At 44.5% G+C, this 24,522-nt stretch overlaps 1 protein-coding gene across 6 annotated transcripts in view; it reads left to right on the top strand.

Annotated features, from left to right (window-relative positions):
• Positions 1-24,522, top strand: part of RASAL2 (RAS protein activator like 2) — a 163,954-nt gene that overhangs the window by 65,700 nt on the left and 73,732 nt on the right. For all 6 annotated transcript variants that reach the window (XM_058029867.1, XM_058029865.1, XM_058029866.1 and 3 more), the window contains exons 2-3: positions 15,640-15,767; positions 24,255-24,378. In XM_058029867.1, coding sequence (XP_057885850.1) covers positions 15,640-15,767; positions 24,255-24,378 — 252 coding nt within the window. The remainder of the gene's footprint in view (positions 1-15,639; positions 15,768-24,254; positions 24,379-24,522) is intronic.

Raw genomic sequence — 24,522 nt, 5'->3', positions numbered from 1 at the left:
ATTTTCTCCTACTTACACCTATGAATTTACAACCCATTTTCATAGAAAAACCAGTAGCCCTTTTGATGTAGATACTCTTAAAAGCAGTTTTCCTCTAGCAGTCATTTAGTGACACAGATGCTTTGGCAGGCAGGTTTGGCAGGTTTTGACACAGTACTACAAAAAAACCTCCAAACTCTTGCAGTGTGTCTCCATCTACCTTTTCTCTCCTATTAGTTCTGGCTGCACTTGTAACACAAGAGGCTTTGTTGGCAGCACAGATCCGGGCAGTGGCCCTGAGAACTGCCTGTGAAGGGAAGAAGGTGAACACACAGATCCAAACAGCTCCCAGTTGCCATCAGTTATCTCCCACTCATGCTTTTTTTAACATTACTGATGGGCTATTTTGGCTGTGTCCTGTATAAATAGCCTCTCTCAGTCACCACTTCCTCTGCCAGCTTTGTGAAGCAGTGGATCCTTGCATGCCTGATGTACTCTGGTGCTGCTTGTGCAGGCTGGGCTGGCTGAGCGCGTGGTGCTCAGCAAGGGGAGGATTCTGGCTGCCTGTGGTTTATTTGTAGGTTTCCTGTCAGCCCTCCTGTAGCTGATAAAATGTGTGGTTCAAGCCACTGATGTCTTGTATGATAGCCTGTTCCTTTATTGGCATAGTACTTAAATGATACTGAGACTGACTCTTACAGAAATTTGGATGAAGTTTTGAAAAGGAGTGGGGAAAGAAGGGATAAGTTTTCAATCTGTTGTGGCAGAGACCAATTGTCTTGATTTTGGTTTTCATTATTTCCAACTGTGACTCCTACCCCCACTTGCATATGCAGCTGTCGTGATAATTTGGCTCTTTATGGTAAAACAGTGTTAGGGCTGACCTGTGTTGGTAAAAGCCTTTCAGTCCAGAAGAGCTGGTTGACAGCACAGGGCATCTAGGAGAGTGTTGAGTACCCTGGCAGGTGAGACCTTGTGCCTTTGTGGGGTTGGGCATCAAGAGGTTTGTATAACTTTTCTATGTATAACTTTTTTGTATCTTTTATTGTTACTACATAATCTCAAGAAAATGTCTGGGGCAGTCACCGTGGTACTTTAGCACAATCAGTCTGTGATTAATACTAAAGAAAGAGCAAACCAACACATGTCAGAAAAAAGTGGTACAAAGTTTTCTGCATCTTGGCAGTGCAGAGACAAATCCTGAAACGTCCAAAATCTGGCTGATGCCCTTCTACACCCAAGTGCTGCTGAGCACAGGCCAGGGCTGGGGAGCTGGGGCTGCTGTGGGGTATGATGTCTGCTGATGCTGTTGTCCCCCTCATCACACAGACACTGCTGTGGCTGCTGTGTTCACTGCTTAGCTGTGCTAACAAGGTATTTTCAGCTGCTGGACCCACAGCAGCAGGGAGGAGGCTCCACCAAACTTGCCTGAGGAGCTCATTATAATGGCAGTTCCTTAGTTCCTGCTTAGATATACTCTAAAAGGGGAAGGATTCTTCCCAGGAAATCTATTTTCCCTTCTTCATTGTGGAGTTTCTTTTGAGCTTTCTGTGAATGCTTCATGCCTATAAAGAGAAGTGAAGGCCCTTAAATATAATTGTAAAATGCACTGTTATTTTTTCTGGGGGGATTGATATGTGTTGAGCAGGAGTTTTGAGTTACTTTGACAAAAGACATGAATGGCTCAAACGTACTAATTGAAAAATTTCTGTTTGCACAGAACCAAAGCAATTTATTGGGTGCATATGTAGCATCTTGTAGAGCCAGCAGCCACCAAATGCAGGAGCCTGGCTGTGCTGTGCAGCATATGTACCCAGACTTGTGACACCTTCCTACTGTTACTGTGGAAACTATCATTTCCAGCACAGCCCTGAAACAGGGGGGGTTTATCTGCAAGAGGGGACAAGGTCTGCAGATGAGAAAGAAATACTCCTGTGCAGTGTGAAGCCAGCTGGGCACTAACTGTGCTGGATTTGCATGGTTGTGCTTGATGTGGAATTGCATGTTCAAATGGATGCTGATGTGCTCATTGTAATTTTAATGGTGAAAATCCAGGTGGGTGTGTTGTAAATGCACTGAGACATATGGACCTAAGGAGACCTATGCTGAGAAGTGGAAACTAGGGAACACAAGGGAAAGAAAAAACATCCTTAGAATCAGACATTTCTGAATGATCAGGTATGCAGGAGAGGAAAAGTGACAGCAGAGAGACTCATCAGACTCTCCCTCCCTGCCCCCAACAGGCCCAGCCTGAATTAAAAACACATACAGCAATCTCCACTCTGAATAACTTCTGCATGGCTATATAATTTCAAAGAGAAATGCTTTCAGGGTGATGATAGGTTTTGTCTACATCTGTAATGTCTCATTTGTCTTTGGATACCCAACAGCCTTCGCTTTGTTTATTCAGAGCTAAGCAAACATGAAGCTGAATGTACTTTCCAATGATCAATGTAAATCAACGTGAAAAATGGAAATCATTATAAAACATACACACACATATATATTTAGTGAGCTTTGCTAGATTGATTGCTCCTAAACCTAGAGCTTGGCTGCTCTTACGTGCAGGGAATTCACAAAGAGACAGCCATAGCCCAGGGATAGTGAAGTGTGGTCACTGATGGGTAAAATAAAATTCATGTCTGTTTGCATTTTAATGGATTTTAATCGCATGAGAGTTTGGGGGAAAAAAATAGATTTTTTTTTTTCTTTTCATCATTGTGTCTGATTGCTTCAGGGCTAACAAAAGTGGTCCCAGGTACTGAGGTATACCATTTTCAGTTCTTGTGCTATTGTTAAAAAAGGCTTTTGCAAAGACAAGGGATGTGCACAATCATCATTAGTCACTGAGAGCAGAACAAATACTACTGGTCTGTAGATGTGGCAAGGAAAGCAGAGCTGGAAGTTTTTGGCAAAGTAATGAGGGGGAAATGAGCAAGATGCCATGGATGGTTTTTATCACCAGAGATTTACAAAAATAAGCTTGACATCCATCAGGGGTTGGGGGGTAGGGTACCATCCAGCTCTAACCATGTGGAAGCAGCACCATCTGTCTCTGGCAAACTAAAACTCTTGAAGAAAGGGAGTTGCTCCTTAGTCTTTCACTCTTTGGGGCTGCCCCTCATCTGTTTGCCATTCCTGCTCTCTGTGACATGATCTTCATACGTATTTTCAACGTTCTTGCTTTGTGCTGCTGGCAGGGACCAGCTCTGCCCAGTTCACCACTCCTTCCTGCTGGCTCTGCTGCCTCACTCCTGCTTTGTTGGCTGCTTGTTTCCTCTGGAACTCCATCCCTCCAATTCCATATTGGGTGAGATTTATCCCTCAGCCCCCAGAAATAATTTTTTGTTCAGGAGCACCATTACTTAGGCAGCTAAACCAGGTATTTTGTGCTAATACTTTCACTAAAAAAAAAAAGGCGAAAAAGGGAATTAAAAAAAAAGAGGAGCAGTTTGTTTAAAAAGCTGTTTTATGAAGGACACAAAATAGAGAAGCTGAAGCTTTTTTGCCCCGGATTTTCTTTTGTTGTGTCACTAAGTGGGATGTTTGTGTCTGTTTATACTCTGATTTCTTGTGTGTTTTGAAATCTCATTGTACTCAGTGGTGGAAAGTTGGCTGCTTAAGTAAAGGCATGTTAAGGACAGCTCTCTACAGTAGCTGGAAGGAAATGCTTCTCAAATGCATTGTCCAAGTTGGTTCTAGTTAATAGTCTCCTGGGTATGTGAACTTTCCTTGCTCCTCCACCCATCTTCTGGCAGCAAACAGAATTCTTAGCATTTCAATTTAAAAATAAAATAATTAATAAAAATCCGTGCTGTCCTTCTAAATTGTTTCCCAATAGGAGTGAAATGCAATTCAGTAATAACTCATTAAATCACTTGTGTGGGTTGATTATTCCTACTGGAAAGGGGATCCCCACAAAACAGCAACATAAAGCAAATCTCTTCAAAATATTGTAATTATTGTGTTTCTATAAAAATTCCCCTCTCCTTTTCCCTCAGTCTGGTTGGGTTTACTGTTATGAGATGCAATTGCTCAGCAGGACTGCTAATTAGATGTTACCAGGCCTGTTTCTGCAAGGTTGTGACCTATAAATTTCTCTTTAGCATTGCTGTAGGACAGACATTTCCTCTCCACTGGTTATTATTTATCCCTGCTGAGTTTATGTGTTCTCCTTCTAGGATTTTGGAGAGGAGTACCTTTCAGATAGAAGGGAGTTTGTGTTTGCCCTGGGAGCTCTGTGCTGTCAGTTTGCAAAGCATTCAGAAGGGAGGACATTTGGGGACAAGTGCATGTTGGTGCTTAGGCATTAGATGTTAATATAAATTTAAAATATAATTTAAAATATAAATTTTTAGGTATAAAAATCCATCTTGAAAATACAAATCAGCTAAAAAGCAGTGTAATGAAGAACAAAAGGTTTGGCCTTCATGAGCTTTATATTTTACAAGTTTTGAGGAACAGAGCAGGAGTAAGGAGGAAGAAAGTGAGAAGGTGAGGGCTCAAGGGCAGTGAGTGTTTGGCCGAGGATGTGGCCTTTGTTCATCACAGCCTGAGCTACTGGAAGGAGAAGGAAACATTGAGTAGAGGGAAAACCCAGCTGAAGAATACCTGCAATGCTGCACCCTGCCTCCAGATCCTTTTAATTAGCCAGCCCATGCTCAAAGGATGCATTAATCATTCTGCTTGGGGTTTGCCAAAGCGTGGGGAGCCTGCTCCACCTGCTCAGGTGGTACCTCAGGAACCTGGAGCTCAGCATGGCACAAATGTCCAAACAGGCTGGCCTGCAGGAAATGTCCTTCCCCTGGCACAGGGTTAGCTCAGCACTGGCAGTTCTCTGCCTGGCACTGTCACTTCTTCCTTGTTGCCTCTTTCTTTCACAGCTGGCTTCCCACAGCACAGAATCCCACAGTGGTTGGGGGTGGATGGGATCTTAAAGATCCTTCAGTCCCAACCTTCTGCTGTGGGCAAGGACATCTTCCTCTAGACTGGATTGCTCCAAGCCCTGTCCCTGGTTTTTGAAACTTCCACACAGCTTCTCCAGGCAATATCATGCAGAGTAAGCAAGAAGAAAGAAATCACCCTCTGTATTCTGAAATTTTGGAACAAAATGAAGCTTGGTTTGCCAATCCTGATGCTGTGTGGTAATGAGGAGAGCAAAGCACTCTGAGTCAGGAGGCTCCTGAGCCCTGATGCCAGCCTGAGCCCTGATGCAGCTCAGTGTCCTGCTTTGACCATCTTGGTGGTGACCTCCTTATGCTGAACCAAAGGGGATTTTTCTCCCCAAGCCAGTTTCCCTCCCTAAACCAGGTGCAGTAGCTGGGTTAAATTACACAGGGAAACCAACCTCACATAACCTCTAACTGAAGGTTAAAGGGTAGAGCTGATGAAAGAGGTACTACAGATCATTGCCATACTGCATTAAATGTGGGATTCAGGTTATTTGCCACAAGACATCTCTTTGCATAAATGTAAATATGGCTCAGGATCCCCATTGCACTTTTATAAGATCCAGTGTCCTTCCTCTATAAAGTTTTGTGTTATTATCATTAAATGATGAAAAAAGTCCCATCTTTTGAATATTAGTGCTGATTTACTGAGATACAGGAAGGCTTTTCAGATGTTAATGAGGAGTGTTCTGGTGCTTTTGCTTTTAAGTAGGTCAAATCAACAAATTTATGTGTAATAACCTGGTGGTTCCAGGTTCTTCTGAAAACATTTTGAAGATGCCAGAAGGAAGCAGAGTTGGTCTGTCTAAATAGCAAGGGAGTACTGCAGGGCTTCTTGTACATGATATTTGAATCCCTTGAGGAGGTCCCTTAGTCATTTGTTTCAAGTGGTTAAAATACAAAAGCTAACTTTAGCCTATATGCCTGAATGACCTGCAAAATATGCAAAACCATGCACATTATTGCAGCAGATTTTAGTGTCCTGTGAAGTCTCCCTTTGACAAGGGAAATAAACTTCCCTCTATGAGACAGCAGCAGTGCTCACAAGTCCTCTTTTCCCCATAGTCTGTTGAGGCAAGAAAAAACCCAAACCCAAAAGAGGCACCTAATAGCTTGTGTGTCTACCCAGAAACAGTCAAGAAACATTCAGGCTGAAAATAGCTAAAATTGTACATCAGCAACTGGCTGTGCAGTGGTGGCAGGGTGAGCAAGTGTTTAAAGCATCATGTGAGATTTTCAAGGCTTTTTTTGTAATATGTCATTCTTTATTTCTCCCTTATTCTTTCTTGTCATGAACACCACCACACACAGGGAGGGTTGGTTTGAGATAATGTATAGGGTGTCTTTCTCTTTCAGAGCTGGGGAGTTCAGCCATCCTGCCATTGCTCTGAGAAGTAAAGTTTATAGGGTGACATCAGCAACAATGAAAATACTTGCTTTCTGGAAATAAAGCCAAAGGTGAAAGCTTCTAAAAGAGACAGCCTGCATGGTGTAGTTCAGGCTGCAAGGAAAGACAGCCTGCTTGGTTTTCAGCTGTTCATCTGGAGCTTGTTGTGGGCACTATCTCATCACTGCTCCCTTCCTGTGGCTCTTTCTTGTCTCTGCAGAAATGCTTCCCCACCTTTGCCCTTCCCATACCTCCCTCCTTGACAGGAGAAAGCAGAAGGGTCGTGCTCTTTTGAAAGTGGTCTGTGACAGATGAATGCCATCTGGCTTATGCCTTCTTGGCAAGGGTGGGGGTAAAGCGGTCTGTGAACTTTGCTGTTGGTGCTTTTGCCAAGCTCTGTGCACTGCTTGTGCCACACATTTAATTTTGACCCCTAATACACTGGTACATTTTTGTGTCTGTGCACCAAAAATCTATGCAGGAACTGAGCAGCTTTTGCTTTTAAATTGTTTTGTTGAGGTTTTTTTTTTGCACAGCTGCCTTGGACCAAGGTCCTTTTAAAGTTCAGGACATTTTTTCTTTTGTCCTCTTCCTGCACTGCTGCAAAAAATAAAGAATGAAGAGGGAACAGCCCTCTCTGGATGCCTGGTGCTGAAGAGGCTGTGAGATGGAGATTAGGGGTTGGTGAGAGCAAGCACTGCAGAGGACAGAGCAAGGTGAAGGGCATAGAGCTGGATAAGAAAAGGACCATGCATAAATTAGGAGGAAAAACTGCAGACTTTTTTTCCTCCCACGAATAATTAACTTTTCTGCTATTCTCCATTTTCTGCTTTCTAAACCTCTCACGAAAGCCTCTCCTTGCTTTGGGGAGAAGTGTCACTTGAGAACCTTCTCAGAACTTGGCAGCTATGTAATAGGGGCATGTAATCTTTTATAATCCTCTCTACAGGTTTGTAATAACCATTTCTGTTTTGAGATTCCAAAGTGTTTTGTAGGCCAAGTGGGAATTTAACTGTGAGAGAAAAATGTACTTAATATTCAGGAGCAAAGATGAGTGGTCCTGGGCAGGGAACGAGACCTGAATAAGAAGGAAAGGAAGGGTCACAGCCATGACTTCAAGCAACTGCGGGTTACTTGAAATCTTAGTTATCCTGGGAACCAAATTGGTTTTTTACAGGGACAGCAGCTTCTGTTGTGGTGATGTCATGAGAGTTACGAGGCTGCACAAAGAGCCCCTTGTTCGCGGGCGCGCGGGGAGGCCGGGCCGAGCGCGGGGCGCACCTGCGTGGTTTGTACAGTCCCCACCTTGGCTGGGCTGTGATTTCTGGTTCCACTTGTTGAGCCACCAACTGCACACTGATTGCCTGATTGGAAGCTGCTGGCACTGATCCATCTGAGAAGGTGCTGATGTCTCCTGACAGGCACATCTTGCACACTGTGTCCCTTGAACCAGGCTGGGCTCAGCCCGGGAGGACGGGGACAGAGAGAAAGGCAAGGATCAGTTACCCTCTGTAAGTTTAACATTTAGCAATCGGCTATGCAGCCAGTAAGAAGCTTAGAGGAGCTCAGTAGTGCTCAAGCTAATTGGTAGCTTTAAACTGCTATTAAGAGCTCCCACACCTTTTGCTCAAAGAAGCTGCTCGATGACAGCAAGCTGGTGCAACTTTCTGCTTTCTAGTCAGAATTACCCTCTGAGCTTTATGCCTAATTTTTGTCTCTGCCATTAGCTCTTTAACTCTCATTTTTTAGGACTTTGCAAGAAACCTTGAGACTGTTGGCACACTCAGCATCTGCTCACTAAACTAGTCGTAAGATTTTAAGACTTGCGGTTTCTTTTTTGGAACAGCTCCATAATTTTTCCTTTTGAAAATAAAATCTCAGTGCAACTGCTCGCACGGTTGTGGCCTAACTGAATTTGTGCTCTCGAGCTTCTGCAGAGCCCTTGGGTACCAGGGAACACTGAGGCCTTTGAGGAGATGTCAGGGTGGCAAATGTGTGAGCACAGGCCTTGGGAAAGGTTTGGGGTTGGGATTGCGTGTGTTACAGGGAGGCGAGAAGGGAAATCTTGGCTGATCTCTGCCGTAGTCTCAGCCCTGGTGTGAAATCTCCTGAGCTGGAGATAGGCACAGTGGTGACGTTGCAAGAACAGGGCAGATGTATGGACTTGGGCCCAGGGGAAGTTGGCAGAGCTGTCTGGGAGCTCAGCTGCAGCAGGGAGGCTGCTGTACCTTGCTCGCCGCCGGCCGACTCTTGCACAAACAAGTCAGATCTCTCCTAGGGAAGGAATTGAAGGGGTGGGAGTGATGTCAGCCAGAGATCCCATCCTGCTGGGAGATGCCAGGCTTGTTGAACAGTAGCATTCTGTATTTTGTCTCCTGCTGGTTGCAGAGGAGACAGCCCTTGGCTGCTAAGGCATTCCCTCATCTGATGGTTTATTCCTTCCCTCTTAAAAATTGCTCCTGACATGTTTTCTTAGTGCAGAAATTCAAGAATCTGGCTGGCAGCTCTGGTAGTGGACAAAATGTTGATTCTCACTCTTGGAGTTTTAAAGGTTAATCTGTCCTCTTGGTGTCAAGGTGAGACTGCTGCATGTGAGAAATTCTGAGCAGCAAGGTGACCCTTGTCCCAGCCCATCACAGATCTCAGCAAAGCTTCCCAGCAGCTGCTGGGGAAAAGCTATGCCTTTAGCTGAGGCCAGAAGAGACACACTGTCCTCATTCAGAGGAAGGGAAAATCCTTCAAACCTCACCTGTAAGCAGTGAACAACAGACACCTTCAGACTTCCCATCTCTAAATTTTGAGAGATTCCTTCTCCCAGAGCTGACATGCTGATGGTAGGGAAATGGAAGCACACACAACAAGCACGAAAATTGCCAGAGTCACATTTCTTTGAGGATATAGGACATGAAAATTGCACCTGACTGAACAGTTTTTACTTTAATCTCTCTGTGGCTCATGAGATTCTTCACTGGGAGAGTGGAAAACCAGTCTTGAGGCTGTGTCTGATCACTGCCACTCAATAAAAGAGCAGTGGAAAGTTAATAGGTTAGATTGGCAAGATTGGCCTATACTAGAAAAATTAAAGATCTTGTGAAGAGTGTGTGTTACAGTGCCAAATACATTGGAATCTGAGAAAGCCGTGGCACTGGTCATGGCTTCTGCCAACTTCTAAAATACTGTTTTCACCTACTTAAACCTTTTATGACTTTATTCTGTGCAGAATGGATTTTCCAGGTAGTGTTTTGGCTGTAAGCAGTCGGCATGAGAGCTTCTGAGATCTCTGAAACCTGATGGTTTGACTAAGCCTTCTCTACCTCCTACCCAGGATATTGAATTTCCATCTAAGAATTTGGTTATCATTGCCTGCAGCTGCTGGAGGAGAGCAACTGGATTCAGCTGAATTGAGAGCTGCTCATTACATGTGGACTGAACTTTGTTGAGTGTGGCCATGATATGTAACGGGAAGAATTCACACCAGATACTTACCTCTGTAATAACATCCTACATGAATGGCATGCCTCTCATCCCAAAGGATCTGCTCACACTTTCTACACTTAAAATGCCACCTGCTGCACCAGGGATCTGTTGCTGACCACGAAAATGTAGGCACCTCTTAGCTGAAATGGAGCTGTGCCACAGAGTGATTTAGAGGGGCAAGTGAGCACTGCTGGATCTCAGAGTAGCTATGACAGGTTTCCTAGAAAGGGAGCCCACATTGTGCTTTGAAACAAAATGGCAAAATCAGTGGTGTTGTTTCTAGTGTGTGCTAGTTATATTTCTAAGTGTGTTGTGATTCAGAGAAAATTAATCAACCCTGAGAGCATCGTGTTTTCTCTGTAGCATGGCAGTCTCTGCATTTCCACACACAGTATGTGCTGAATTTTCTTAATATTATACCATAAGTATTGTCTTTTCTGTGTTGGGGCAGTGTGGTGGTTGTACAAACTTGGAGGAGGAGTGTCCCTTCCTCTTCCAGGTGAATTTGGGCATTGTGATAAGCTTCTCTTTGAGCAGTTTTTGATAGTGTCTGTCTACACTGTTCTGGTCTGGGTTGGATCAGAAACCATTGCACATGTCTGGGAGTTGGCTTGAGAAATAAGAAATGCAAACAAGAGCTCTGTATAGCAGCATGAGAGAGAATAGGAGTTGCCTTGGTTGTGCTTTCCCTTGCAGCCTCTCAGTGGCTGACCTCTCTCCTCCTCTGCCCTGTGCAGATGTTGGGATGTTGCCCCTCTGGCAGCTGGGCCAGGATTGCTCCAATGCCTGTGCAGATCTTCACCTTCAGCAGCTGTCTGAACTGGGTGCACATACCCACCCAGCTGTGTGTCACAGAGCCACTGTTGCTGCTCATTTTCACTCCCATTAGTGACTCCTTTTGCAGAAATCCTGCCTTGTTCCAAGGTTTGAGGGAATGGAGCATGTTGAGACACTGTATTTCCTTTTCTGCCACATCTTGCTCTTGAATCCCTTCATGAGCTTTGAGATGGTGGAAGTTCAGTGGAAGGACTTGTAGTTCTTACTTATCTTTGAAGTTTCCTGTCAGTAGTAAAAGGCTTGTTTCAACCTGCTTTATCAGGGTTGGAACTGATGGTTATTCAAACTGGACTGTGTGGTCATGCACAGCTGGGTAGGTTGGGGTTCTGACAAGCTCTCAGATGACAGCACTTACCTAAAATGCTTTTCTCTCATCCTGTCTCTATGGTAAGTACATAAAACACTGTGGAAACATTGACATTGGGCAAGCAGACCTGTTGTCAAAAGGTGTTAGGGCTCCTACTAATCTCTCTTCAGGGGAAAAAAATTCCTCCCAGCATACAAACTTGGCCACTACATTAGTTACTCAGCTGCTTGGCAGCTCCTTGCTGGAAATACTGGGAACAGAATATGGACCCTAATAAAGTGGAGGAAAATTTGGCAACTACTTCAGTTAGCCCTTGATTTCACCATAGGAATAGTGCAGTTCAGAAAAAGGAGCTCTGAGGCCTGCCAGGGGTGCTCTTGTCATCACTGGGCTGGAGGGTTATTTCTGTGTTTTTATTGATGGTAAGTAGAGTGCTTTTTGGCAGAGTCTGAAGGCATGAATTTGCCTTTAATGTAGTTCTGTTGGCTTGGTTTCTGGTAATTCTGTCCTTTTCACTAGCTCTGAGGAGAGAAGATGCTGCTTTTCTGGTTGTAAGAGAGCTGTTGGGGACTAAATGACACTGAAGCACCCATTATCTCTTGGAAATAATTTTCTGATTCTGCCCATTGCCTGCTTTTTGGAAAATATTCTCCACTCGTGAACACATTTGGAATTTTAAGGAAAATAATTGTTGCGTGTTTGCAATGGAAGCTTTCAGAAATGTTTCCATCTGATAGGACGGCTCTGCTCCATGAATACTACTAAACTGCCATCATTTTCCTGGGATGTCTTTCCCTGTCTGTGGGGATTAGCTTGGCACTGGCTGCTGCTGCTTTCCACCTTTCCTCACCCTGCACCACTCAACACTTCTGTTGTTGATATGTGATTATGGAATCACTGCCCCTCTATTTTTCCCCTTCTTTAAAAATAAGCCCTGTACTTCAAGAATAATAAGGTACAAGTTGTCATCTGACTGAAAGAAAGGGAGCTTTGTGGATATTTATATCATGGCTAGTGGCATTTCAGAGCCCTGAGGAAAAACAACACAGTTTCCAGTCTTGAGCGATGTCGGATGTGGCAGGAGGGGAGGCAGCGGCAGGGATGTACCAAGAAAGGGATTTTTTCCAAGCTGTTACTTAACTGATATTAGCATTTGAAGGCACATAAGGCCTGACCTTTAATCCTATGTGTAGACTTGCTGATCTGCTTACTTGAATGCCTCATTGTAGTGCTGCAGAATGAAGGGATTGCATCAGACCCAGAGAAATCTTCTGTCACCAGAACTTGCCTATTTAGGTGTGTGGCTGCATGAGCCCATCCCACATGTAACATCTGCAAACTCAGAGCTTTCAGATGCACCTCCCTGATCTCTCCTCTAGCTCCTGTCTGAAGGAGTAATCATTGCACTCATCAGTGAGTGATCATTCATCTCCAAAGCTCAAGCCTTGCTGTGTGAGCTGACAGAGAGTAAAAAGGACAATCCTGACCTGCAGTCTTTCCCAAAAGTTTCAGTGTTCCTCGTTACACATGGACTTTTTGCAATTCACTTCTGTAGTGATTCAAAGCATGGTGCTTAATTAGTTTTATGGGGCTTTAGTGGAAGAGGTTGGTGGGTTTTTATTACATGCACGTGAAAAGCTGGAGCCAAGAATGTAAAATGAAAACCGAAGATGAAGAGCACCGGAAAGCAGAACGGGGTTTGTGAGCGACCAAGCGTGTATGTGATACTGTGCAAAGTCCCAAAGAGTCTTCTGTCTAAACTGGTAACATACTTCAGAATAAATGTTGAAGTCACAGCTGTTGTGAGAGGCTCCAAAGATATCAGCCATGCAGGAGGGAGAGCTGAGAAATAATTTAAATAGGTGGGACTGAGGCACCAAAGCTACACTGGGGTCCTTGTTGCTGTGAGTTTTCTGGGAAATGAAGTTTATAGGGTGACATCAGTGACAATGAAAATACCTGCTTTCTGGAAATAAAGCCAAAGGTGAGAGCTTCTAAAAGAGACAGCCTGCATGGTGTAGTTCAGGCTGCAGGGAAAGACAGCCTGCTTGGTTTTCAGTTGTTCATCTGGAGCTTGTTGTGGGCACTATCTCATCACTGCTCCCTTCCTGTGGCTCTTTCTTGTCTCTGCAGAAATCCTTCCACACCTGTGGAGTTTGCAATGTGCTCACAGCATCACACTGGAGTTATGGGGTCCCATGCTCTGGAAAACCAGCTTGCTGAAGAGAGGCTTGCAGGGCTGCTGGGCTGTGCCCAACTTGTGTTCAAAAGGACCCCAGTGCATACACAAAATGGCACCACTGTGGTGTTCTCTAGGGGTGAGTGACAGCTCCAGACACAGCATGGCATGTCAGCCTGCCAGCAGCCTGTGGAAAGCTGCTCTGACGTAGCCAACCCACTTGGCAACACAGCCATGGCTGGCTCACAGTGCCTGATGACTCAGTTAAGTCCTGGAGTTGTTATTGCAGTAGAAGAAGTCGTTCTGTTCTTTAATTCCTTTTGTGCAGCCCATGGATCTGTTGGATGGTATCCTGCCAAGGCCTGTAGTTAGAAGAAATTATAACACAAAGATCTTTTGGGGCTGGGCAAGTCGTGACTGTAGATTCTGCGTTGGAGCTGATGGCCCAGGAGGGTTTTCTTTTGCCATCACAAAGTTTACCAGCAGTTCCAAATGCAGTTCCTTGGTTAGGGCTCAGTGCAGCAGCTGGAGGCACTCTCACTGGCAGCCCACCCACATCAGCAGGACAGGGCACACACTCCTTCATCCTTTTCTCCCCCTGCTGATTTATCTCATGCTTTTCTTACCCAGGAGATCAGATCCCCAGAGCTCTCATCTTCCCATTTCTGTTGCACTCTTATACCACAAGCTCATGGCTTCATCCTTCTCCTCTACTCTCTGTCAGATTTGCCATGCTTAGGCAGGAATAGGGCTCATGTGCTGCTTGGGAAGCCAAGGTCAATGCAGGAGCAGTGGTTTTATTTTTCATCTGGTTTGGTTTTTGGTTGGACACCATGATCAATGTGAGTTGCAGTTATGCCAGAAGTCTACCTGGAGGGTTCATGTCTGTAAAATGGACTAATACAGAACTTGTGGGAGAGTCTGTTGTGCTCCAGGAGTTTGCATAAATGTACTTTTGCTTCACAGAGCTTATGGTGGTTTCTCTTCATTATCTTTATGCTTAAATAGAGTTTTGGACAATTTTGAGCCGCACAGCATTTGTTGTCACTCTCACAAACTTCTTCCCTGAATGATTTTACCTGACATTAAGGGCACAAAGCTGCCCTTCTTTGTTATTCAGAGCAGCAAGAGCCATGCAGCCTTCTCAGAGGTTGCCTGTTCCAAGCACTTTGCTGAATGATCAGAAAATCCTGATGCAATGTGAGGTTGGACAAGGCACTAAAAGGCATCTCCCAAGCCTGACACATCCCTTGCAGTGCAGAGGCAGAGCTGCAGGAAGAGAGCATGAAGATGCTGCAGTGTTTTTGATAAAGAGGGGGCACGAGCAGGGTCTGCAAGGAGAGAAGCAGGAGTTGGGGGCAGGTTTATCGCTGGCCTTTGGGCTGGCTGGCCCTGGAAGGTGCTGGGTGATTGAGGATTCGCTGGCCTCTAGTGGTGACGCTGGGGAGAAGCTACGAGAAGCAGCTTGATTATCTCTGTGCGTGCTGCTGGGTGTGCTAAAAGGCAGGTAGTGCTGCAAAACATTTCGGGTTTGAACACTCACTTTGCTCCTGAAACAGCTAAAGCAGGTCCTGGACTCCTGTGCAGGAATTCCCTTGATTTTTGTAGTGTCTGTTTCAGACCCTTGGGATTTGAGGGATCTACATCCTTTGGGAATGGATGATTTTTAGATCATTGCAAGTAAATTGTGTAGAACTGGAGTGTGAGATGAAAATGAAACTTAATCTTATCAAGCAATCAGAATGTAATATCAAAACTTTGTAAAGAGATGAATCACAGAATCCTAGAAGGGTTTGGGTTGGAAGGGACTTTGTTAGTAGTGACAGGCACAATATCATATGTAGCTTAATCAAGAGCAATTTATAGGAAATAGATTTTAAAATAAATTTTAATAGATTAGGACTGGGAACCAAATTATTTGGATTATGGTTTGATTTGTCGTGTTTGGAGGTGTTGTTTGGGGTTCTTTTCAAGTATGAATTTAGTGTCTGTGGCTAAATGAAAATGCACAATTTCATCAAGTAGGTTCCCCACCAAAAGGTGCCAGTAAGCCCTTCTCAATTAAATGTTCATCCCTTTGAATTTTTCCTTCCCTTGTTCAAGCCTGCCTTCCTTGATCCCTGTCTTCCTTCCTATATCTCTCTATCCTTAGTCTCAAATAATCCACTTTATTAAGATTTAGAGTACATTTGGAGCTGTACTCCTTTGAACCATGGTTTTGAGAGGGGAGTGGAAGGAAGATTAAGTTTTCATAAGAGCTCTTGGTCTTTTCAATATATTTCAGCCTTTGACAAAGACATTCATATTCATCCCTGGTATTGCTATTTTTGTAAGTCATACTATAAGTAAATAAATATTAGTAGCACGTGGGTGCCTCCCAGGATTCCCATTTCACCTTTTAAAATGCTGAAACAGGCCCCACTCAGCACAAAGTGCAGGTTTGGTTCAGATCTCACTGCAGAGCTGTGAAAGCAAAGAAGGTGTTAATGCCACGTGCTAACAAGGGGTGGTTTTCTGTTCCCAGATGTGAAAGGACCACCCACCCACCGACTGTCCTGTGGCCAGTCCCCCTACACCGAGATGACAACATGGGAGAGGAAATACTGCATCCTGACAGACAGCCAGCTGGTGCTGCTCAACAGGGAGAAGGAGGTGAGACAAGATCACACTGGTGCCCTTTGGGAATGGGGGGGGAATGTATCTGCCCTTTGGGAATAGGGAAGAAACGATGCCTCTGGGTTTAGATTTTGTATTTTTTAGATTCTGTGCTGCTTTAGTGTGTGGGTCTGGGCTTCTTATGAGGGGATGGTGAGCTCCGTGCACAGAGCAGGGAGACAAAACAATTCCTGCTCTAGCTGGGGACCAAGGACAAATGATCCAAATCTCAGGCCCAAGAGCACAAACAACATGGGCTGAAGAGAGAAAAACAAGAGGGATGAGACTTCATGAGCTAAAGCTGTAAATAGACAATTAGCTCCAATATGCAAATGGACCAGGACTTATAAAAGTTTTATAAGTTTAAATGGACGACCCATGACCGGTTGTGCATTTTGTGGCCAGTTTGGGTTGTGCTGCCCAAGGTGGATCCACTGAGGCCTCTTAATAAATCCCTACTTTATTCTTTAGCTCTGTCTAGTCTCTGTTCTAGGTCAGCCTTCAGAAGGCATCAGCCTTTATTGGTCAAAGGAGAAGGCAGCTTTCTTCATCTCTCCTTTACTTCACTCAAATCCTTTGAAACATGTGTGAAGGGGAAAAGGGAATTTAAAAAGAAATTCTTTACTGCCAGAGTGGTGAGACACTGGAACAGGCTGCCCAGGGAGGTTGTGGATGCCTCATCCTTGTAGGCGTTCCAGGCCAAGTTGGATAAGGCCTTGAGCAACCTGGTTTAGTGGGAGGTGTCCCTGCCCATGGCAGGGGTTGGGACAGGTGATCTTTAAGGTCTCTTCCAGCCCCTTCCCATTCTATGGAAAGGGGAGCTAAGCTCTCCTGTGTATGAATGGAGTGGTGCACACAGTTATAATCCAGCTGGCCCAGGTGCTGGTGGCACAGAAGAGGTGACAGCAGCCAAAGTGAAACTCCCTCCTGGAGCTCTGCAGCCTGTGTTTGTCTGCCACTGTCTTTTAATGGTGGTCAAAGCCACCACAGCTCTGTAAACCTGCCTCTCTATGGCAGTGCAGGCATAAAGGTAGGGAAAAATGAAGGCTTTTTATCCATGAGTTTTAGTCTAATGCCATAATTTCCTGTATTTGGTGATGACCCCAGTTTCTGTGGTTTTTCTTGATTCTTTTGAAGCTTCTGTATATGGCTGTTACAGCCTGACAGTGAGACCTGTTTCTGGTGTGGAATAAAATATCAGTCAGCTGTGCTCAGGTTTATTTGCAATGAAATATTGCCTTGCATAGGGAGAGTGGGAGGAAGTGGTTTAGAGAAGGACTTGAGTTATTAGAAGGGAACAGCATTAATGCTGATGTGTGGGAGAGGTGATCAAAAGCAGGCAAAATGGAAGGCCCATTTAATGGTATTTGTTTACTATGTAATTCCTTTTCTAGTCTGACAGGACTGACACCTGAGGAATTGAAGTGTTCACTGAAGAAACTTAAGGAGATGTGAGAATCATTTCTAAAACAGTGCTGTTCCAGCATGGCTGGACCAAAAGGATGCATCTCATTAAGAAATGTAATTGGAACAACACTGGCTCATATCACAGATAGTTACCTGAAGGTGGTAATCATGCACTTAGGGGCTCTTATTTTCCCTACCACAGACAGCTGAAAGCATTTTGCTGGGAGTAAGATGAGTCTTTTGACTAGATCCTGAGGAGTAAATGTGGGAAGTCCAATGTGTCACATTAAATTCTGTGGTTAAATACCTTGTTTTTTGTCAGAAGCTGAGGAAATTCAGTATAGGCTATAGAGGGCCTGAGGTTTAAGTGTAGCAATAACCCCCAAAAAAGCAAGGAGAAGTGTAACTTCTTGCAGTGCTCTTTCAAAGGGATCTTCCTGCACTACCACAATGAGAAATAGCTTATTTTGGGAAATGCTGCATGCAGATGGGCCAAGCAGACATGCCTTTGGTGCAGGTGTGACTCCACATGCTGATAATGGGATTTGTTTCAGAAGCCTGTAGCTGGAGTCAGATTTGCCATTCTGATTTTCAAGTAATTTGTGGCTACTGTGAAATGAAAGGAAAAAGGGAACTCCTTGCAGAGCTATGAATGTTCAGTAGGAAAATCAGAGGTTGGTTTAGTCTGGCTTCTGAGTCCCTTTCAGAAACACACAACATGTAGAGCTGCCAGTCAGGAGAGAGAGACACAGGGCTGATATTCTGGATTTACATTTTCTTCTAATTTTTTCTGAACTAGGAGTATCCCTTTGCAGCCTTCCTGAGAAAGGGGAGGGCAGGCAATGCAGTTAAATTTTTCTTGGCAAGTCATTGAGAGTTGAAAGAGGCTCCATGAAATATGATCTAGAAACAGGAGTGCACAAAGGCCTAAGGCAGCAGTGGGGTGAGATGCTTGTTAAGAGCATGATGATGGAAAAGTCTCTGTATGGGGAATCATGAAAGGATCCTGGGTGGGACCACTGGTGCAGGGAGCCTAAGCAAAGACCAGGTGAACAAAGAAGAGGGAGGTTACTTTAAGAAAAAAAAAAAAGATTATGTTCAGAGTAAAATTACTGGAAAGGTAATGCTGGAGGAATTGTTTTTTGACTCAAACCAGGCAATAGGAAACAGGAGCAGGAGAGATTCCTGCTCTGAACACAGTCATTACTGATAGAGTGAGTAGGTCAGAATTCCTTAGGAGTGCTGAGGAGGATCCTAGAATCCATGTTCAGGACAGAGGGACACCCACAAGTGGGGGAAGAAGGAAGAGATGGCCAGATCAGAGCGCCCTTGCAGCCCGTAGGGAGTGATGGATGCCTTGAGAGGCTGCCTGGAACAGAGGCTGTGTTATGGAATAAAGTAGGGATTTATTAAAAGGCCTTCACAGGATACACCTTGGGCAGCACAAGAGCCTGGCTGAGGCTACACCCAAGATGGGTCATGAGTTTTCACACTTTTATAAGTTTTGGTCCATTTCCACGTTGGGGTTAACTGTCCAATTCCAGCTCCAGGTGATGCAGTCCCATCCTCCCAGTCTGCTCTCCTCAATTCTCTGTTCTTTAAACTTTTTGGGCCTGAAGCTGCAATGGTGTCCTTGGTTCTGAGGCTGGAAAAGGATTTTTTTGTCAAACTAAACTGTGAAGAGAACTTGCTAAGACTTTTTATATGAAGTTCAGAGTTCTATATTAATGCAGAACAGAATCTGGAAAATATGAAAGCTGAAACTTTAGGCATCAGGAGCACTTGCAACCTCACAAGGCTGGCATAACTTGAAAGATGTAAGTCTGAAACCTCTCATTTTATTCTCTGTGCATCTGCTTTGTTACTTCATGGAATGAAATCCAAGAAGCTTGGCTTGTGTGAGTCTGGAAGGGAACAGAAATGTGTGTTTATACTGCTTTGTAAAATCCTTCTGCAGGTATGTGTGTCCAAGTCAGAAAGTGAAAAATATATACAAAATGTAAACAGCTAGATGGAAGAATTCTCCACTGTTTCAGTTATAATGCTAAATTTGGGGTTTTTTCAGTTAGTCCTGCTAAAAATACAGCAGATTTTTAAGACCAAGGGAACGCTACAGAAATAAACATTGTAATAGAGAAAACTCATTTCTCATAGTGTCCCACTACTATGGATTTATTGTCAAGGCAGTTTGAATGAAATATATGCAAGAGAAATTCTGTGCTGTGCAAGAGTAGGTTGAAAATCAGAAGCCTTTTGAAGTGCAACTTGATCCAAAAATATCTGTAATTACTTAGACAAAAATGATCTGGAAGTATCACCTTGTGTAGTGTAGAAAAACATTAATTACTTGACACCTTGTCAACTTTATAAAATGAGAATAGGTGAGACTGAAGAATGAAAATTATTAATGAAAGGAAGAGTTCAATGCCTAAAAAGTACGTAGAAAGAAAATGAATCCCTATAGGAATGTGGGAGATGAGTTAGCAAATAAGGAATCCTGAGTGACAGGAGGTGTGCAATTATTACACAGTGTGATAATATTTAGCAGCATTTTCCAAGACAAGGAAAACAGGCCTAGATTGATGCCCATACAAATCAGGCATTTCTTCTACAAGGAAGAGTTTTCCCTGTCAGAAAGGTGTAGATGTTTTCTGCTCTGGGAAACCTGTTCCATCAGGTGGGAGGGTCTGGGAGGGCACAGTAGGTCTTGTGTTCTCTGCTCTCAGGGCGACCCCAAGATGCATTAAAAAGTCTCTTTTTCCAGCCCAGCAGTTGAAGAAGGAGTCAGGGCTCTTCATCTCTCAGTCTCAAGGTTGTTTATTGCTCCTTATCTATAAAATTTTTTCTCCTGTCCAGCCAAGGTGCGCTCAGCAGGTCAGACAGAGGCACTCTGGCTGCCCCTGGGCTGTGTTATCTTTTTATACTCAAAACTAAGTGTACAATATTTACAATTACTTTCCAATACCTATCAGCTATGTTAGACAGTGAGCTCCTACTCTAAACCAATCTGTAACTGCCAACATCACAGCAAAAGATGGAGGCCAAGAGGAAGAAGGAGAAAGAACATGCCCACATCCCTTCATCTTGCCCCCTGAACACCCATGCTAAAAACCCCAAAAAATCTATTTTTCACCCTGTGATAAATTCACTATCATTCTACTTAAACTTTTGTGGCTTGTAATTCTTCATATAAGGTTGGTAATTGTTTTTTCCAAGGGCTAAATCACAGGCACAGGGGCCTTGTGCTCTGTGCCAGGGTTGCTGAGCCCCCTGGGCAGGAGCTCGAGTCCCCCAGGGCAGCCAGAGGAATTTCCTGGGCTCTGACAAGTAGGCATGTCTCTAAAATCAGAGCCATTTGAAACAGGGAAAGGGAATGAGTGTTCATGAAGAGTGGTTCAGACATACAACCCTGTGCACAGCACTTCCACTTGGAGGCATGTGACAAATGGCTGCACCTGGCTCTGGGCTGCTTTTCAGCTGGGCTTTGTCAGCAGCTTGGCTGCAGTCCTGCAGAATGCTTGTTTTGTGTTCACTTGGAAATGAAGATGAACAACACTTTTCACTGTGTTAGACTCTTCTTTTTCCCCTCCCTGCACCCAAATTTCATCTTTCTTCTCAGATTTAGAGGTGATTTTAACCAAGGGCAAAGGATAGCAAAGCCCTACATGCACTGTGACAAGATCTGCTGCTCACTGGTGCTGGTGACAGAGGCCAGCAGCAGCAGCACACCTGGGAGTTGTTTTCCTTCTTTCCATCTCCTGTGACTGACACCAGTAGTGGTGTGACAGTGGTGATCCCAGGGGAGCAAACACTGCTGCATGGGGCCCATGGGGAAGCTCTTCCCACATCTCACTGCCTTCCTCAAAGGACTTATCACATTGAGGGTCTTAGAGCAAACATGTTTCACCTGTACATAAGAGTTTGTCAAGGCTGAACCCAGCCATAAGGTAAGATTTGCCTTAATTCCCAAGCAAATTTAATTATTTAATTTCCAAAAGCCCAGAGAAATGTTTGCTGTCATTTTTAAAGTGGATTTCCATGTCAAAATTTTAGCTAGCTTCTAACTTTCTGAAGGAAGGTAAAAGTTAAAATGCATTATTTAACTAGTTTTGACATGATTCCTAACTTCCTGACTGTTAGATCAGAAGAGTCTGCAAATTCTCAAGTTTGTCTTGAACCACTCATTCCAATCTGGACAAATCTTATCTATTTTTTTCATCTGCTTTTTTTAAAAGTGACTATCTTAATTTGCCATTAAGAGACATTAAATGGTTGGAAAGCTCTTGCTCCTATTTCTTCTGAAGTCCCCTCATCAACAAACTGCTGGAAATCCCCAATACAGACTTTTTATACTTAAAAAGTGTGTTCAGTGGCAGGTGAGCTGGGATGCTGTTCATGGATTTAGAGTCTGAGCTCTGAACCCATCCTCATTAAATTGTGAAATTTGTCATGGAAACGTGACCTGTGATGAAAATAAGGATTGCTAAAATGATCAGCATCTGGACTGTCCCTGTGTACCTTTTTATCACAGACTCAACACTGCTCAGACCCCAGTCCTGAACCAGCAGCCTCAGCATGTCAGCTCAGGGTCAGATAATTCCCAGGGTGGTGAAGTCTCAGCAGGGGAAGAAGAGGATAAAGCTGGATGGGGAAAAAATAAAGAGCTGAAAGACTGAATCACCATTAGAGTCCTGACTCTGCAAGGCTGTGCCATTCCCTCAATCCTTTGCTCAACTGCGTGCTGGACTGGGGGGGCTACAGGAGTGTTGGGAAGGTTGCAGATGTCTGCCTTGGTTTTCACATGGTATTTATTTGTGCACTTCCTTGTGTTTTGGTGTCTCTCCATCCATTAATCCATTGTTTGAGCACAGAACATTTTATAGAACTGTTTAAAATGTGTCCAGTCCCAAGGGATGCAGAGCTGCTGAGCAAGATCATTTTACATGTTCACAAATCTATATTTTTTTTAGAGCAGGCTGGTCTCATGCTAAGCAATAAATACTGGTCCTGCAGTCTTGGAGTTAGTTCTTTTTGTCAATACAAATGGAGACAATGGTTTTGGAGAAGTTTTACTAAATAAAGCATTTTCAAGTCTGACTTAAGGGGATCTTTTTGAGTTACTTTAGTGGGGAAATCAATGCTGCAGTAGCTGTATTGGTCTAGAGGAAGCAGGTGGGTGTAGTGCAGGGAGTTCACTGTGACAGGAGTGTGGAAGGGCTTTAAGGGCTGCTGAAGCAGGTGTGGGGTGTAACTGGTAATAGCTGATCTGGAAATCTGGCTCTCAGCATCCCACCAAAAGATCCTCAGGAAAATCTGGCTCGCAGCATCTCCCAAAAGAAAACCAGGAAAATCAGGAGAGGCAGAGGATCAGGAGAGTGTTTAGAAGGGAATAAGACTAAATGGAGCCTCCAGATGAGAACCAAAAATTTAATATGTGAATTTGATTGAACAAATGTGGCATAAACTAACAAAATTAGTCTCTGTTTAACTTACCAATCTGCTTTTGCACAAGAGTTTATACAGCCGTAAAAATCACCAGAGAACACAATAATATCAGAATAAGCATCAGGGGTTTGGGAAACTTGTTTTGAAAAATGGGCACTGTTTGAAGGAGACAAATAAATCAGGATAGTCATAAATAGCATTTAAAATGACCTTAAGAGAATGTTAAGTGCTTAAAAAATCAGGAAATGCCAGAACTAGTTTTAAGAGCCATTGTAGTGTCCAGCCTGTTTCTAAAAAAATGCAGTATCTCTGAGATCTTTTACAACCTTCAGTGCAAATGAATGATAGCTTTTTGTTTGCTATTAATACTCATTTCTCAGAGTTGATGGAAGATATGAAAGGAGAAGCAGCACAGGAAATAGGACAGGGGCTTCTATTTCTTTGGGTGCCAGCTGTGTGTTATGTGGCCACATGAAAAGAAGCTGCCATGCTACACGTACTGCAGTTGTACTCAAAAGTACACTGAGATGTTTTGTGCCTCGCTCCAGCCCCTGGGTGCTGAATCTCCCTCATCCCTGAGGTTCCTTCCAGCTGTGGAAGGTTCAGGGGGGAGAGTCCTGCCCAGCCACAAGTTCCAGGCATGGAAACAAGCACCAGGAGGTGTGGTGGCCACCAAGAGAGGGTGTGGTGGCCAGCACCGAGCGGTGCCGTTGCCTGAAGGTGGCTACAGATCTCTCTGGCCTGGAGCAACCACAAATTCACCAATGGTGGTGAAGTACAAATTCACCAACTGGTGAACCAGTGGTTCTCCAATCCTGAGCTCAGTTACCACCTGAGCATGACAGGAGCTGCTGGGCCGTAGCCATGAGCGTTCTGCTCGTGGTGAGGCTCTCTGAACCCTGGGAGTGCCTGTGCAGCCCCTGTGTGCACCAGGTAGCTGGCACAAGTTTTCTCCAAGTTTTGCCTGGAGCAATCTGAGCAGCAGCCTCTGGAAGCAGCCATGGTCTGGCACTGGGGAAGCAATTTAGAAAGGCAGGAGTGCTTTAGTAGTTGGGGGTCAGAGGATGCTGGGCTGAGCGTGCCCTTCACTGCTGCTGCACTCTCCTGGGGAGCCTCTGGAATTTTGTGTTAAGGCCACAAATGCACACTATGCCTGAGAGCCATTAGCAGATGAGGAGAAAATGAAGTCCCCTGTGGTATTTTCGGGGTTCCCAGGATGAAGGAGGAATTCAGAATTTGATTCTATATACTGTACTAAAACTATACTAAAGAATAGAGAAAGGATACAGACAGAAGGTTATAAAAGAATGATAATGAAAACTCGTGACTGCTTCCAGAGTCCTGACACAGCTGGACAGTGATTGGTCATTAAGTTAAAACAATTCACATGAAACCAATCCACCACCTGTTGGATAGACAATCTCCAGACCACCTTCCAAAGCAGCAAAACACAGGAGAAGCAATCAAATAATTATTGCTCTTATTCTTCTCTGAGGCTTCTCAGCTTCCCAGGAGAAGAAATCCTGGGCGAAGAGGATTTTTCAGGAAATATGACAGTGACAGTCCCCTATCAAGATGGCACACGAACGGGGTGTCCCGGTGCCCAGCTAACAGCTGTCGGTTTTCCCGCAGGTGCCTGCAGAAGGGATCCCGGAGCCGCAGGATGCCTCCCGCGGGCGCTGCCTGCGCCGCACGGTCAGCGTGCCCTCGGAGGGCCAGTTCCCCGAGTACCCGGCAGAGGGGGCCGCCCAGCTAGGTAAGAGAGCCACGAGAGAGAAATAAAATAAATATATCGGGGAGCTGCGAGCTCTCAGAGGGCAGCTCCTGCCGCAGCAGCCTGGCCGGGCGGGTACCACTGCAGGATGGGGAGGTCGCACAGCCCAGGCGTTGTGTGTAAATG

The sequence above is a fragment of the Melospiza georgiana genome, chromosome 9, assembly GCF_028018845.1.
Source record: "Melospiza georgiana isolate bMelGeo1 chromosome 9, bMelGeo1.pri, whole genome shotgun sequence".
NCBI classification, from domain to species: Eukaryota; Metazoa; Chordata; class Aves; order Passeriformes; family Passerellidae; genus Melospiza; species Melospiza georgiana.
Note: the sequence above shows the minus strand (reverse complement) of the source record. Positions and strands in the feature narration are given on the sequence as shown.